Source organism: Podarcis liolepis, assembly GCF_965112155.1.
Source record: "Podarcis liolepis genome assembly, chromosome: 2".
NCBI lineage: Eukaryota > Metazoa > Chordata > Lepidosauria > Squamata > Lacertidae > Podarcis > Podarcis liolepis.
In genome coordinates this window covers 105,409,894-105,427,392 of record NC_139555.1, presented here as the reverse complement: position 1 = coordinate 105,427,392, position 17,499 = coordinate 105,409,894, and the positions used below count along the sequence as shown (strand labels likewise).

At 46.9% G+C, this 17,499-nt stretch overlaps 1 protein-coding gene across 2 annotated transcripts in view; it reads left to right on the top strand.

Moving 5' to 3' along the window:
• Nucleotides 1-17,499, top strand: part of IL17RC (interleukin 17 receptor C) — a 42,059-nt gene that overhangs the window by 1,552 nt on the left and 23,008 nt on the right. For both annotated transcript variants that reach the window (XM_083491732.1, XM_083491733.1), the window contains exons 2-7: nucleotides 5,567-5,588; nucleotides 6,364-6,522; nucleotides 7,663-7,746; nucleotides 8,417-8,529; nucleotides 12,546-12,663; nucleotides 12,765-12,809. In XM_083491732.1, coding sequence (XP_083347858.1) covers nucleotides 5,567-5,588; nucleotides 6,364-6,522; nucleotides 7,663-7,746; nucleotides 8,417-8,529; nucleotides 12,546-12,663; nucleotides 12,765-12,809 — 541 coding nt within the window. The remainder of the gene's footprint in view (nucleotides 1-5,566; nucleotides 5,589-6,363; nucleotides 6,523-7,662; nucleotides 7,747-8,416; nucleotides 8,530-12,545; nucleotides 12,664-12,764; nucleotides 12,810-17,499) is intronic.

Sequence of the window (17,499 nt, the reverse complement as noted above, 5' to 3'; positions counted from 1 at the left end):
TCTCCCCTGCCCATCATGGCCTCTCTACCTAATTTTGGCGACTGCTATGTAGAAGGGAAGGAGCGCTGTGGTTGCTAGGAGAGACTGAGGAGGAACTACAGTGGTGCCCCGCAAGACGAATGCTTCGGAAGACGGAAAACCCGCTAGACGAAAGGGTTTTCCGTTTTTGAGCTGCTTCGCAAGACGATTTTCCCTATGGGCTTGCTTTGCAAGACGAAAACGTCTTGCAAGTGTTCCGGTTTTTCCCCGCTCCCCCCTTTTTCTAAGCTGCTAAGCCGCTAATAGCCTTTTAGCCGCTAAGCCTTTAAAAGCCGCTAAACCGCTAATAGCGCTAATCCGCTAATAGGGTTGCTTCGCAAGACGAAAAAACCGCTAGACGAAGAGACTCGCGGAACGGATTAATTTCGTCTTGCGAGGCACCACTGTACCTGCTCTACCTGGTACTGTGACAAGGCCTCTTAGGTTGCTGTTTACTCAGCAATTGCCACAGCCTGGCGGCTGAGGCTTCCTCGAGCTTGTGGCCATGGAGACAGCATGGCAGGAACAAAAGCACTGCAGTGCTTCCCCCTCCTTTCCTGGCTCTGCTTCTGTGCCCTTTAACAGCAAGCCTGGCATCGCAAGAACTAAGCAGGCCGCTCTTTTGTTGCCACCTCTTCACCTGCCATGAGAAGAGTCACCTACTCAGGTGACTGCAGTTGTCAAGGCTCAGGAAACAAGGCCGCAAGCCTTTGTGCCAAGCCAAGATGGCGACTTCCCTCGCCAGGACATTGCAGAAGTTGAAAAGTCCACCACACAGATACTGCCACTTAGTAGTAGTAGTACTGCTACTCTCCCCGAGTGAGAGACAGGGGAAAGTGTTTGCAACCACTTTGGGTGGTTTGCGGCTGAGGTGGTTTGATCTGCCTTTTTTTGTCTGTGTTCTGCCACTGTGAGTCGAGCGGGGTTAATTGCACGTTCTTTTGTAATTCAAGAAAATCTTTAGTAAAAAATTATATCGAAACAAGGGGATTAACGTGTCAAGGACAGTGGGGGGAGAAGAATGGGGCTGCCATCGCTGTGGTGGCATATCCCTCAACTGTCCTTATAAAAACGGGACATCCCATTTTGGGGGATCTCACGTGAGAGCACAGAGCCAAAACATGAGAGATATTGCGGCCCGGAAGATGTGCGACCCAGTTTTTGGCCAGCACATGTTGGGGGGGGTACGTGATGGTAGGTGGGGGGGGAGAGCGAGAGAGCAAAGGTCTACTGAGGTAATGAATAGGGCTAGTTACATCAAAGCCCTTGCCCCTTCTGCTTTGCCCCACTGTAGCTCAGAATATGGGGGTGCCAGTCAGCCAACCTGGTCTGATGGTGTTTCTCCTAAATTCCTTCTAGAACAGCTCAAGGAGGTGAGGGTTGAGGGCGATGAACCTCCGTGGTTCTGCTCCAACCTCCAGAGCCATTTCCAGAAAGTAGCTATGGGGTTGTTACTGTTCGACACTATGACAGCTTTCCCATGGTGTTGTGCAGAGTCCCACCTTGTACTACGCACTGTTTAATATTATATATGAAGCTACTGGGAGCGGTCTTCGAGAGTGTCAGAATATTTGGGTGGCACGCAGCTTTATCTCTGTGTTCCATCTGAACTAGAAGACACGGCTGATATGCTAGACAGATATTTGGAAATAGCGATGGTCGGGATGTGAGCCAACAAATTGAAACCGAGGTATTATGTGTCCCCGAGTTCTCGGTCCAAGAGTTGGAGAACAGCTTGTTCTGGACAGCGTTGCACTCCTCTGGAAAGAGGAGGTCCATAGCTTGGGAACTCACTCCTGGATCCCACATTGTCACTTGAGGCCCAGCTGGTTTCAGTAGTTAGGAGAGCCTGTTTTCAGCTCCAGCTGTTTCGCTAGCAATTACCTGTTTTGGACAGCGATGTCTCGGACACAGTACTCCATGCTCTCTGGTAACTTCCAGATTGGGAACTTCAACTGGTCCAAACTGCAGCAGCCAAATGTCTAACTGGGCTTGCCTTCACCCTTCTTCCAAAACAGCCCAATTCAAGGTGTTTGTGCTAGTGTTTAAAGTCCTAAATTACTTAGACCCCCCCAAAAAAAAAGATAACTGAGAGACCACCACCTTCCTTACAGACCCTTCCTGGTGTTAAGATCAGCAGAGGGGGCACTCTTGGTAGTTTCACCTTCAAACATTTGGGTAGTGGTGGCCTGGGAGAGGCCATTGTGTGTGGCAGCCCCTAAGTTATGAAACTCCCTCTTTACCCTGGCCTTTGACACCTGAGGGGTCTCGGTGTTTTGATTTCTGGGAATGGAGTTGAGAGATGACCTAACCTGGGGAGAAACCAGTAAAGACCTGATGAAGAGAGCACAGCAGAGGTTATCTTTTCTGAGAATCCTCCGGAAAAATAATCTCTCAAAGGACCTGTTGATGGCATTTTGCCACTGTACTGTTGAGAGTGTATTAACTTATGGCCTGTGTGTGTGGTTTGGGAGCTGCACAGTCAGGGAAAAAACAATGCTGTCCAGGGTTGTAAAGACTGTGGAGAGAATAATTGGGCGCACTCTCCCACTTTGGAACAAATCTATGCTTCCAGGTGTCATAAGAAAGCTGCAGAGATAGTGCAGGATAATACGCACCCCGGAAATTATCTCTTACAGCGTCTGCCTTCTGGAAGAAGGTACAGGGTTATAAAGACTAGGACTAGCCACCTGAGAAACAGTTTTTTATCCAAATGCAGTTTTGGTTTTAAACGCAGTGTAAGGTAGTCTCTGTGGGAGTATATTGTATTTAATTATGGGGTACAGAGTTTTTAGGGGGTTAACCAGGCTGGGATAGCTGGGATAGCAGGCTGGTTGGTTGAATGACTGATGTAGATTTTTCAATTTTGTTGTTGTGTATGGGACAATGACAATAAAGATTATCGTATCATAACATATCGTATTGTATGTGTGTATTCAGGGCCCACCCTATTCCTGCTGCTGTAATCTGTTTGGGATTGTTTCTAATGCTGCATTTTGTGTTGCTGCCCTGGGACCTGCTGGTGAAGGATGTGTAATAATAATAATAATAATAATAATAATAATAATAATAATAATAATAATGTGCTTTCGCTGTGGGTAAAACCTCAGTGCCTAGGACTTGCCGATCGTATGGTCGGCGGTTCGAATCCCCGCGGCGGGGTGAGCTCCCGTCTTTCGGTCCCAGCTCCTGCCCACCTAGCAGTTCGAAAGCACCCTTAAGTGCAAGCAGATAAATAGGTACCGCTTTATAGCGGGAAGGTAAATGGCGTTTCCGTGTGCTGCGCTGGTGCTGGCTCGCCAGCTGCAGCTTCGTCACGCTGGCCACATGACCCGGAAGTGTCTTCGGACGGCGCCGGCTCCCGGCCTCTTGAGCGAGATGAGCGCGCAACCCTAGAGTCGGACACAACTGGCCCGTACGGGCAGGGGTACCTTTACCTTTACCTATATTGTTGTTGGCATCTGTCTGTCTTGAGAGACAATGGAGCGTACCCCCGGGAACTCTATTTCTACATACAGTTATTTAGATGACTCAGGTGGGGGTTTGCTCCTTCCTTCTCCTTCCTCTGTTGCCATTGCCACTATCAAAAGTTAGATCGTATGTTTCATGGGGGCAGCAACTTGTTATGTTTTTTCCCCATTGGAATCATACATGGATATAGATATTGTTGGGTGCACCCCATTTTCTTATTGATGAAGTTCTTTAGGGAGGCCTACGTCTATCCAGAGTTCAGTTTTTTTGGTCAATGGAGACTCTGGTGTCTTTACGAAACGTGGTTTACTTTACGCATATATACAACCTGAACATAGCGCGGAGACAGTGGCGTAGCGTGGGTTGTCAGCACCCGGGGCAAGGCAAGTAATTTGCGCCCCCTAACCTGCCGCCGCTGCCAGCTTCTTCTTGCTGCTGCCTGGTCTGGTCTGGTGTGGTTCTCTCCCGCACTCAGCGCTGCCCTGGGCGGCTGCTGCACTGTCCCTCCCCCAGATAGTCCCTCGCTCTCTCTCCGCACCGCACGCCTGGCACCCACCCCCTCCACAGTGGGCGGCGACCCAGCGGCTCGGATCGGATTCGCACAGCCAGCACTGCAGTGAGAGAGAGTGAGTGAGCCAGGTAGGGGCAAAGAGCTGAGAGTGCGAGCGCCCCCCCCCCCGATGTTGCGCCCGGTGCGGCTGGCCCCCCCTGCACCCCCCACGCTACGCCACTGCGCGGAGAGGCTCGTAGCATTAACATTTCAGCAGACCTTGCCTCCTCATTAGGTTCCCAGGGAGATCTCTGAACTATAGCTTTGGGTTCAGCACAGAGCTAAACAGTCCTCCCTGCCTCCTGTTTCTAGCACCAGCCAAAACTCACACACCAAAACTAGGTGTGTGGTGATGTTGCTGGTAGCCTGGTGACGCTGGTAGGGAACGGCCTATATCCTTTCCTGGAAGTAACTTCAGTTGTCACTATGGCAACGTATTTATTCTTAGCTAACTCTTTAAGATGTTGGTGAGTCTGGCCAAAGTCATTACCTTAACAAAGGAGCTGGTTGGACCAGTTTACCAGTTCTCCTTTTGTAGATTCTAACCTCACAGATACAGAATCACAGGTTTGGAAGAGACTCACAGATTTGGGCATTGTGGGGAGTGACATAAATAGAAAGGAATGTAAGCTCTTTTTATATGCAGTAACAGCAGCAAGAATATTATTGGCCCAAAAATGGAAGCAAGAAGAGTTACTGACGATTGAAGAATGGAGGATGAAGTTAATGGACTATGCAGAATTAGATAAACTAACAGGAAGGATGCGAAACTGGCGAGACCAGAAATTCACAGAAGACTGCAGTAAATTTACGGACTATTTGAAAAGTAATTGTGAAGAACAGACGACGTTTGTAGGGTTGCAAAAAGTTTTGTGAGGAGTATTATTAGAAGTATTGTAAAAATGGACAAGGGGGAGGATGATTTGTTAAGAGATGTAAAGGCAATATAAAGTTAAGAAGTGCATAAGAAGTGGTTAAAACAGTGGATCATCAGAGGTGCTGATGGAAGTCTAAAAAGATTGTATAAGTGATGTTTTGTGGTACATTTTATAATTTATATGTTAAAATTAATAAAAAATATATTATAAAAAAGGAAGAGACCCACAGATATCATCACCCAGACTGATTTCCCTGCAAACCTATGATAATATAGTCCTAAACCAGATGTGCAAATAGAAAGGAGGTTCCTGTTGACTTCTCAGAGCAAAAGATATAGCAGAATACCCAGAGTAGCTTACAGTAAGGGAAAAGCAGAACAATGCTCTTTAAAACAGTCAGTACAAACAGGTGAGTTGTAGTCCAACAATTCCTGGAGGGCTACAGGTTCCCCAACTTATTAAGCCAGTATGTCCTGCGTTGGGAACAGCTTTCATAGACCCAAGAAATTGGTCCTCACAATGAAATAACAGTTGGAAGGCATGTTGTTTTAGCCTGGCAGGGTGTGTTGTAGGATGGGAGAAAAGAGGCTCAACTTGCGATAGTCTCTTTACTAGCTCTTGAAACTGTCCCTTTTGTGTCCTTCTATAGGGTCTTGGCTGCCAGCTATTGGGTAAGTGTTCGTACCAAAAAAATTAATAATTTTCATCCCTGTGCTTTATCTTGATAAATCTATGAGCTTATCAACACCTACCTTTTGCCCAGACACAGATCCATATGTGAAGGCTCTGTGTCGGAGCAATTTTTTAATCTTTAGTGCTAAATCGCTTAGAGAACTTAGGTTTTCTGAGGATTGCCGTATACTCCGATTGTGCTTTAAAGAGCGGGTTTTCGTGGGGAAATCTCCAGGGGGGGGGGGAGTGTGCTCAGACATGTAGCTTTAAAGCACGGATGATCTTGCCTGGAAAGAGTGGAGGAAAGGTAAGCATGACTAAGTCCAAGTGTGAAGACTGCCATTGACTTGACTTGTCCTAAAGCCCGATGCGTGGGATTATTTTGCTACAGGGTTTGTTTGTTTAAAAGCATTCTTGTCATCATTTAGCCACAATTCACATTGCACGACCCAAAACGTGCCAAATATTTCTACTGCAGTGTTCCTGGGAAAGAGGGGAGAGTTTCGGGTGGGGATGGCTGTCACCCAAGAAAACCAGCTTTAGACTGCCTTAGTCTTGTGACCCCTGGATTCAACACAAGCTTCTTCTCATCTACAAAAGCTTCAGACTATGTTCTAGGGATGGAAGGCTCTGTGAATTTTGGTTCAGGGCTCTTTTGACAGTAGTGAGTGTTCCTTCGAAATGCTGTGTTTGGGGTTGCTAGCACACATTCTGCTGAATAATACCCTTCTTTCACAGGGTAATTCTTTCTTTCTTTCTTTCGCCTACTTTCAGAAAAAGGTGTGCTGTGCATCCCTGGAGATGCCCTGCCAGCCCCAGGGCAAGACCCAGTCCTGGTGCTGACCCAGATGGAGACGAGGAACGGACTTCGGTGTCGGAAGCAGCGAGACTGCATCCCCTGTGTGCAGGTGATCCTACGCCTTGGCCTGCTGGGTGAGAAAGATGGCTCAGGGCTCTGTACCTGAATGTTGACCCTGGCCTGCTGCTGTTGCTGCAGTTGGCCTTGTACCTTGGCTTTCAGTCCTAGCTGGGCCATGCCCCCTCTGCCACTTCAGGGCAGGCTTGTTTGTCTAGCGCTGGTGGGACGTGATTCTCACATTGGGTTTGAGAGGTCGTAGAGTTCAGTTCCTAGACATGCCCCACCAGGGACCAAACCATACAGAAGGGAGAAAGGCCAGAATTCAACAGGAGGACACGTACTCTGAAAGTCCCAGGCTCTGTCATAAGAACATAAAAAAGAACCCGCTGGATCAGGCCCAAGGCCCATTTAGACCAGCGTCCTGTTCTCACAGTGGCCAGCCAGATGCCTGCTGGGAAAGCAGCAAGCAGGATTTGAACACGAGACCTCTCTCCTCTCCTGTGGCTTCCAGCAACTGGTATTCATAATAATAATAATAATAATAATAATAATAATAATAATAATAATAATTTATTTGTACCCTGCCCATCTGGCTGGGTTTCCCTAGCCACTCTGGGTGGCTTCCAACAAAGATTAAAAATATATTAAAATGTCACACATTAAAAGCTTCCCTGAACAGGGCTGCCTTCAGATGTCTTCTAAATGTCTGGTAGTTGTTGTTCTCTTTGACATCTGGTGGGAGGGTGTTCCATAGGGTGGGCGCCGCTACTGAGAAAGCCCTCTGCCTGGTTCCCTGTAGCTTTGCTTCTCACAATGAGGGAACCACCAGAAGGCCCTCAGCGCTGGACCTCAATGTCTAGGCAGAATGATGGGGGTGGAGACACTCCTTCAGGTATACTGGGCCGAGGCCGTTTAGCGCTTTAAAGGTCAACACCAACACTTTGAATTGTGCTTGGAAACATATTCAGAAGCGTTGCTGTCTCCATCTGTGGATGTAGATAGAGCCCAGCCATCAAATTTCCTCCGTGAATTTATCCAATCCTCTCATTAAAAAAAAAAGTTTTCAATTAAATATTTTTTCTTGTGTTACAAAACAGACAAATAAGTGGAGAAAAGTACAATTGGTGGACAATTGCTGCACTGCACTGTGCTGAGCTGCATTATTATTATTATTGTTATTATTTGGGGTACACGGTCATTTTATTTCCTTGTAGAATCACCTGCCTTGGGTTCAAAACAAGACGAGGGAGCTGACAGGACCAGCCCAGAGCGCAGAAGACATCATGGCAACACTGAAGGTGAGCCAGAAAGGAGACTTTGTCTACAGCAGTCCCTGTTGTTGTTGTTGTTGTTGTTGTTGTTGTTGTTGTTTGTCTACAGCAGTCTCTGTTGTTGTTGTTGTTGTTGTTGTTGTTGTTGTTGTTGTTGTTGTTATTTTGAAATATTGTGCAGTTATACAGAAGTCAAAGAGGAGGAACAAGAAAGTTGGTATCGATGTTAACAATAGCAATTGCTGCACAGAGAATAACCACCTTGGATAGTTCAGTTGGCTGGAGCGTGGTGCTGATAATGCCAAGGTCGCAGGTTCAAGCCCCATAAACAGTGCCTTTTTTTCCCCTTAGGGGTATTCGCCTTTTCCTACTCATATTGAAATACTGCCCCTCAGTGAGGCCAAGCTTAGATTCACAAAACGTTTAGGGGTCTGCGTCCCCCCAGAAAAAAGACGGCTGCATATTTCTGCATTGCAGTGGTTTGGACTGGATGATCCTCAGGGTCCCTTCCAGCTCTTGTGAGTCTATGAGCCTAATTAATTCTCGATGGCATATTATAGGAATGTGAGGAATGACTCAAACAGCCTCGTGAAGTATATTGATGGCCGCACCAGTCCTCCAGTTCAAGAGTCCACATCTGCATTTATTTCCATTCCTCTTCTGACACCCTGCACTCCCTCCCTTCCTCTTCTCCCAGGATTCCTGCAGGCGCACGTGCTGCTCTCAGCTGAGACATACGCTTCCTCCCACTGCGCCAGTATGAAGGTTTTGCTCCCCTTTGGTGGTGACTGGCACAACAGAAGTGATTCGGTAAGTGATTTGGGCCCATTGAATGTCCATTGGTGAAATCCAAAATTTGTAAGCATGGAGAACAAGTGGGTGGGTCCACACCGTATGTTTCAAAGCACTCAAAATCCTGGGAACTGTAGTTTGTTAAGGGTGTTGGGAGTTGTAGCTCTGTGAGGGGAAAACTACCATTACCAATAATTTTTTTTGGGGGGGTGGGGAGGGAATCAAGCTCCTTAAAATGTGTGTTGGATGTGCTTTAAAAGTATGGTTTACATTGGAGTTTACTGTGTATGTGAATGGGCCTCCTTTTTTGAGGCGCTGTCCGTCTGACGGAGCCTTCAATCAGTGCCCATCTCATTTCTTTTTAGCAGTGAATTCAGATTTCCTGTATCCTGGGATAATCTGAAAATTAGAATTAACCCTACTCCAAACTGCTGTTAATCTGTTACTGGATCCATTGCTGCCGTTCTTTTCCTTGGTGGCATGTCTGAATGTTCTCTTCTCCCACTCAGTTTTGCATGCTCCCAGCATCCATTGTCGCTTCTCATTTGTTTTCTGGTACCCATACTTCTATGGGACATGGGTGGCACTGTGGGTTAAACCACAGAGCCTAGGACTTGCCGATCAGAAGGTCGGCGGTTTGAATCCCCGCGACGGGGTGAGCTCCCGTTGTTCGGTCCCTGCTCCTGCCAACCTAGCAGTTCGAAAGCATGTCAAAGTGCAAGTAGATAAATAGGTACCGCTCCAGTGGAAAGGTAAACGGCATTTCCGTGCACTGCTCTGGTTCGCCAGAAGCAGCTTTGTCATGCTGGCCACATGACCCGGAAGCTGTATGCTGGCTCCCTCGGCCAGTAAAGCGAGATGAGCGCTGCAACCCCAGAGTCGGTCATGACAGGACCTAATGGTCAGGGGTCCCTTTACCTTTACCTACCCATACTTCTGGCATGTGGTGAAAACATAAACACCGTTTGAAACTTTATTCTTGTACCCTCTGGTTTGCGCACACGCAGAATTTCATACGACTGAGTTTCAAGCAAGTGTCTGGGAAGGTGACTTAAAAATAAATAAATCATAGGACTGTGGAGTTGGAAGGGACCCTGAAAGTCGTCTAATCTGACCCCTGCAATGCAGGGATCCTTGCTAAACAATCTTACTCACCCTCCTTCACTTTTTAAGCCTCAGATGTGTGCAGTGAAGGTCAACTAAGCAAGCAAACGACATGAGATGTAGACTCAAGCCGACCTATAATCAGATCTCTGCTTCAGTGCTTATCTGAAGGAGGAAATTTAAAACAAGACCCATGCACATAAATAAATAGGTACCTGCACAAACTCACTGGTGGGTTGGTCAGTGAAACAGAAGAATCTTTTATTTTAAAAAAGGGAAAAAATGTGCAGGTAAACAGAAAGCTGTGCGTGTGCCCCTTTTGTACTGCCATGGTTCAGCGAGTGGAATGAACAAGTCAGTGAGTGTGAAAAACAGACACAGGGTTAAAAAAAACGCCTACTTGTATGCCAGGACAAGAAACAATGGATTGGGTCAAATCCAGATGTGGAAACTACTGAGATTGCTTTCGAACCGCAGGAATCTGGATTAGCAGTGAGGTAGGGCTCCGTGATGAACCAGCCCATAAAGAAACTGGTGTTTGTCTAGTGAAATAGATGAGAAGGAGGGAGGGATTGAGGGAGGAATGCCGGCTCTGTTTTGCTCCCTGGCACTTGACTTGCAGAGCCGGTTTCGGCTGCAGACAGGCAGAGAACCCTAATCCACCACTAAATCAGTCTGACCACAAGTTCAGTTCTTCCACTTTGCCCTACCCGTATGCAGAGATGGGTATTCCATAAAGTGTATACCCTATTTTTCGCTCTCTAAGACGCATCAGACCACAAGACGCACCTAGTTTTTGGAGGAGGAAAACAAGAAAAAAAATATTCTGAATCTCAGAAGCCAGAACAGCAAGAGGGATCGCTGCGCAGTGAAAGCAGCGATCCCTCTTGCTGTTCTGGCTTCTGGGATAGCTGCGCAGCCTGCATTCGCTGCATAAGACACACACACATTCCCCCTTACTTTTTAGGAGGGAAAAAGTGAGTCTTATAGAGCAAAAAATACGGTAAATGGAAATCCTTGCCCCCCCCCTTTCATAATAGGTTCTGCATTATTTCTGCATTTTCATCCCTCCTTTCCTTCAAGGAGGCATATGTAGTCAGCGGCGTAGCGTGGGTTGTCAGCACCCGGGGCAAGGCAAGTAATTTGCGCCCCCTAACCCAGGGCAAGGCAAGTAATTTGCGCCCCCTAACCTGCCGCCGCTGCCAGCTTCTTCTTGCTGCTGCCTGGGCTGGTCTGGTGTGGTTCTCTCCCGTGCTCAGCGCTGCGCTGGGCGGCCGCTGCACTGTCCCTCCCCCAGATAGTCCCTCGCTCTCTCTCCGCACCGCACGCCTGGCACCCACCCCCTCCACAGGGGGCGGCGACCCAGCGGCTCGGCTCGGATTCACACAGCCAGCACTGCAGTGAGAGAGAGTGAGTGAGCCAGGTAGGGGCAGAGAGCTGTAAGTGCGAGCGCGCCCACCCCAGATGTTGCACCCGGTGTGGCCGGCCCCCCCTGCACCCCCCACGCTACGCCACTGTATGTAGTTCTCTTATTTTTATCCTAATACGAACCCCAGGAGAAAAAGTGGAAAGAGTCTAACAGATCCAAGGTCGGCTTGTGAGCTTCATGGTGCTGTGGAAATTTGAACCTGGATCTCCTTGGCCTTAGTTTGAAACCCTAACCATTATTCCACGCTAACTCCGTCTGCTAGTTTTCAGTAGCTATGCAGAGCACTGGGGCAACTCACGCATGGCAAAGCTGCTGCGAATCATCCTCACACACCATACACTTAAAGAATGTGACGGCCCCCGGAGAATCCTGGGAAATATAGTTTGCTAAGGGTGCTGGGAATTGTAGTTCTGTGAAGGGCAAACTGCAATTCCTGTGATTCTTTTTTTTTTTCAGGAGGGGGGATGCTCTTTCAATGTGGAATTGCCCACACTCCAGAAAGCAGCTTATCTTTGATGGCTAGACGCTTGCCTTTTGATAAAGGACAACTGGGTTCCTTGACAATGCTAAATTCTACAGAGTGTGGTTGCAAAAATGGCAAGATATATTAAGCCCCACTGATATACAAACGTATTTTAGATGCCGTTTTAGCTGACCTTAATTGGTGGGCCATAGAGCTGCAATTTCAGCCGTTTAATAATAATAATAATAATAATAATAATAATAATAATAATAATACCCCGCCCATCCAGCTGGGTTTCCCCAGCCACTCTGGGCGGCTCCCAACGGATTAAAAACAGAATAAAACATCAAACATTAAAAACTTCCCTAAACAGGGCTGCCTTCAGATGTCTTCTAAAAGTCAGATAGTTGTTTATTTCCTTGACATCTGACGGAAAGGCGTTCCACAGGACGGGCGCCACCACCGAGAAGGCCCTCTGCCTGGTTCCCTGTAACCTCACATCTCGCAGTGAGGGAACCTCCAGAAGCCCCTTGGAGCCTTCTGTGGCTAACTGGCAGCCTGCATGCCCTCCAAACAATTTCAAGAGCCCCTCCACGTCAAAAGATCATCGCCAATATGGTGTCTGGAGCAGCAGCATACACGAAACGTTTAATGATCCACAGCCACGGAGCTTCTCTCCCTCTGAGCTCTGCGCTAAGCTGCTCTATCCAGCCTCTCTTGCACTGTCAGGGCGCTAAGCAACCAGTGTTTGGGGAGACCATTGAAGCAGTGGCCCCAGATAAGCAGCAGGACTGCAGGCAGGTCCAACCTCCCACCCTAGTGGTGATGGTGGGAGGTAACACTTTGAGGAGGATGTGGTGGTTCCCAAAGTCATCCCTCGCCTTTCCCAATGGGAAAGGTGAAGTGCGGCAGATGGCAGCCCAATTGGGTCCCTCTGTGTGTGTGTTCCTGTCTGTGGGTGTGATAGTGTGTGAGAGAGAAAGAGAGGGGTGTGTGTACTCCTTTCACCTTTGACACTCCTGCCCCCTTCCTTCCCAGGGCTCTCTCCAGTTCGACTGCTTCCCGGTGGCTCTCAGCGGGGAGTTGCATATCACAGCTTTCACTCATCCCCACTATCAGTTTGCACAACCCTTGCGGAAGACCCACTCTGGGCCAGGTGAGTTCCTTTCAGGCCTGCTCCAGAAGTGAGCAGCTGAGGAAATGGAGGAGAGCAACCACCCAACCTCCAGGCCTTCCTTCTGTGTTTTCTTCCCACAGACTGCACCTGGCACAGAGCAAAAGATGCCATCCGCCTTTGCCAAGGTATGTAGCAATGCCACCGACATCTTATCAGTGCCGCGGCCCTGACGCAGGCACCAGCCAGAGCCAGCCAAACTCCCTGCGGCTCGATTGATAGGGATCTGAGCTTCGTTCAAAACATTCCTACGGCGGCAACCTTTCCTAAGGCTAAAACCGCCTCTTTTCTGGGTCGAAACCAAAGGTCCAACAAGGACTGGACTGAGGAACATTCCAGCCCTCAGGACAAATTTGGCCCAACCTGAGTCACAGTTAAGCCCGGAGACCACTTCCTGCAAACGGTGCCAGTCTGCTCCAAATCTGACATCCTTTGTCATATCAGGAGCAGGTTGGCTACATAACCAGGTTCCCTGTGCGGTCAATCTCTGCATATAGCAGGTGTATACCTGAAGGAGCGTCTCCACCCCCATTGTTCAGCCCGGACACTGAAATCCAGCGCCGAGGGCCTTCTGGTGGTTCCCTCATTGCAAGAAGGGAGGTTACATGGAACCAGACAGAGGGCCTTCTCTGTAGTGGCACCCGCCCTGTGGAACGCCCTCCCTTCAGATGTGAAGGAAATAAGCAGCTATCTTATCTTTAAAAGACATCTGAAGGCAGCCCTGTTTAGGGAAGTTTTTAATATTTAATGCTGTATTGTTTTAACACTCGGTTGGGAGCCGCTCAGAGTGGCTGGGGAAACTCATAATAAATTGTTGTTGTTGTTGTTGTTGTTGTTGTTGTTGTTTTAAAGCCAGGTGAGTTCAAGCTTATCAACTGCACAAATGAGTTTCCCGTGGGGAACTTGACCACACTTCCAATCCCTGTAAGAACCAGGTTTACCAGCCCAATGCTGGCAAAGCCCCTGGTTGGTTCCTAGGCAACCAACAACCAGCTGGTTGCCAGGTGCTTGGGAGGCACTTTGCCAGGGCGTTGGCAGGTGATTGGGATAACTCACCTGTCCATCGTCTGATGTCATAGGGGCACCAGGTGATGGACAGGAGGGTTGTCCCAGCCACCTTGTTGTATCCAAGTAAATTCTACTCGCGGTTGGTCCAAATGGAGCTAACCTAGTCACATCCATTAATTTCATTGCTTCTACTCTGAGTAAAAGTGGAACAACACCTTGAATGAGGTCCAAAGTTTGCGTAGTGCAGCTTTCTGGTTTTCTGCATATTAAGGACTCATGTCCTAACCCTGATATGTTAACCTTCATACAGGCAAAGCAGTAGCACGTAATTCAAATTTTATTAGTCAGGGGAAAGATGACTGTGCAAGAGTAGAATTTGGTGCGTATCCAGTCCATCCTGCTTTCAGAGAACCCCAGCTTTCATTCTTAAATAGCACATTCATATTACTCACAATTGCAGACTCTGTGACATAAGAATCCACACAGAGAGAAGTTTGAAAATGCCATTCTGTGCTTGATGAATACTTGGAAACGAACGTCCGTTTTGTAAAATGTGTCCTGTTTGCGTAATTTGGGAGTAACCTGCATGGAGCAGGTGAACTCTGTGAACTGGAACAGAGGTGCTTACAGGCACAATTCCAGTGACTAAAGAAACGATGGAGACGCATCTGATATCTGTAAAATTTGTAAGAGGGGAAGACGCTGATCCAGTTTGCGACCGCTGTGAAAAAGGCAAATCATTCTTATTATTGTTTACTGAATTTATATACTGCCCTTTACCCGGAGGTTTCAGTGTTGATCACAGAATAAAATCAAAATATAAAACCACAAAATACATAATCAAAATAAAAACAACAACCCAATAACCCCCCTTCCCCCCCAAAAAAACCTCCCACCACATTTTAAAAGGGCCTAGAATGTCAATCAAATCAACCACAGGCCTGGTTTAAAAGGAACATTTTTTCCTGGCGGCTAAAGGTGTATAATGAAGGCGCCAGGCGAACTTCCCTGGGGAGAGCATTCCACAGACGGGGAGCCACTGCAGAGAAGGCCCCTTCTTGTGTTGAAATCCTCTGGACCTCTTGAGGAGGAGGCACACGAAGAAGGGTCTCGGAAGATGAGCTCAGGGTCCGGGTAGGTTCATATAGAAAGAGGCAGTCCTTGAGGTACAGTGGTACCTCAGGTTACAAACACCTCAGGTTGCAAACACTTCAGGTTATAGACTCCGCTACGCCGGAAGTAGTACCTCGGGTTAAGAACTTTACCTCAGGATGAAAACAGAAATCGCGTGCCGGCGGCACGGTGGCAGCGGGAGGCCCCATTAGCTAAAGTGGTACCTCAGGTTAAGAACGGTTTCAGGTTAAGAATGGACCTCTGGAAGGAATTAGGTTCGTAAGCAGAGGTACCACTGTATTGTGGTCCTGAGCCGTTTGAGGCTTTATGGGTCAAAACCAGCACTTTGAATTGGGCCCAGAAACTAATTGGTAACCAGTGCAGTTGGACCAGAATCGGTGTAATATGCTCAAACCGGCTTGCTCCTGGCGAGCAACTTGCCATTGAATTCTGCACTAGCTGAAGTTTTTGAACCATCTTCAGAGGCAGCCCTGCGTATAACGCATTGCAGTTATCTAACCTTGGGGTTATCAGAGCATAGACAACAGTAGTTAGGCTATCCCTGTCATGAAGCTCCACCACTGGGCGTAGCTGGGCCGAAGCTGATGGAAGGCACTCCAGGCCACTGAGGCCACCTAAGCCTCGAGCGACAGCAAAGGATCCAGGAGTACCCCCAAGCTACAAACCTTCTCCTTCAGAGGAAGTGCAACAAGAGCAGGCAACCTCCCAGCCATCTGGTCTAGGGAACCACCCACTAACAGCGCCTCTGTCTTATCTGGATTGAGCTTCAGTCTGTTGGTTCTCTTCCAGTTCATTACTGAGGCAAGACACTGGTCTAGCACTTCCACTGCTGAGTGTCATCAACACGAGGGATCATTAGGAAAGGAATGAAAATAAAACTGCTGCTATCACAATGCCATTATACAAATCTGTGGTGCAACCACAGTTGTACAGTGTATACTTTTCTGGTCATCTCACATCAAGAAGGATATTGCAATTGGAAAAGGTCCATCAAAATTATTATTATTATTATTATTATTATTATTATTATTATTATCCATTTCAAAAATCTCAGAATGGTTTGCAATACATTGACACATTAAATAAAACAACCCAGAATAAAACATTACTGAATGAATTTAATATATATATTCAAAGCAACATAATTAAACTAATTACAGATAGGTAGCCGTGTTGGTCTGCCATAGTCAAAATAAAAAAAATCCTTCCAGTAGCACCTTAAAGACCAACTAAGTTAGTTCTTGGTATGAGCTTTCGTGTGCATGCACACTTCTTCATGTATCTGAAGAAGTGTGCATGCACACGAAAGCTCATACCAAGAACTAACTTAGTTGGTCTTTAAGGTGCTACTGGAAGGAATTTTTTTATTATAATTAAACTAAAATATTATCTTAAAAATTTCAAAATAAAATGTTACGAAGGAGTTCAAGTACAGAATACACATTTAACGCAGAAATGCTAATGAAAAGAAATCTTAAACATTTCCAAATAAAACATGACTAAAGGAAGTCAGGTATAACATGTGCATTTAAAACAGCGCAATTAACAAGAGAACAAGATATTATCACAAGCATATCAGCTCCTGTTGCTGCCAGTCCTCGTTATTAAATACTGTATACCAAGAAAAAAGCACACCAAGAACTCAGGCCAATGTAAGTTTCAATAGTGGGAGTGGTCCTTACTCACAATTCAATACTCAATAGTAACAAAAACGAATCCATTCAAAAGTATGTATTCTAATGAAGATTACAAACTCAAATAGAGATTACAAACTCAAAGAGATATGTATAACACAATAATTCGTTACAAAGATTTTCTCTTTTTCACTCGACAGTAATGTTGATCCTTATAATTTATCAGCTTGCAGATGGAGACTCTGTTTCAATCATAGAGCAGAAGTCAAATTATGGATTGGAAACCAGGACAGGGCCCTGTTTCGATGTATTCACCTTCATCAGCTACCGTAGATTCCGGCGTATAAGGCGACTTTTTAACCCCGGAAAAGAGCCCGCCCCCGCTGCGGCGGCTTTCTCCCAGCGCGGAGCTGCCCAGTGTATTAGGCGACTGGGCTAATAAGATGAACCCTCAAATTACACCTGCTAATTTGGGGGGTCGTCTAATACGCCCAGTCGCCTAATACGCCAGAATCTACGGTAATTTTTAAGTTTGAAGTTTGTAAGTTTGAAGACTTTCGGATAAATATATGCACAGAAAAGCTCAAGATACATGTTGATCTACCCGCATGTAGTTGTTATCCTAGAGAAACGTAGAAAATGGATAACAACTACGTGTAATCTCTGTTAGAGTTTGTAATCTCTATTTGAGCTTGTAATCTTTATTAGAATACATACTTTTGAATAGATTAGTTTTTGTTACTATTGAATTGGCCTAAGTGCTTGGTGTGCTTTTTTATTGGTTGCTGCCAATCCTGCCAATGGTGGTTTATGGTGGGTGGCAGCTGTGGACGCTCAGATTCGATCTCCTGGGTCCGCAGCCAAGATGCCAGCCAAGATGAAGGAGATGGAGCGACTCCTCCGGGGGGACAGGTTACAGAATTTGGGACTTCTTAGTTTAGAGAAAACTAAACTTCACTGGATGTCCACAATTTCTAGCGTTCTGCGAGAGGGATTAGAAAACAAATAAACCTCTATCCGCTTTCTCCATGCCACGAATAAT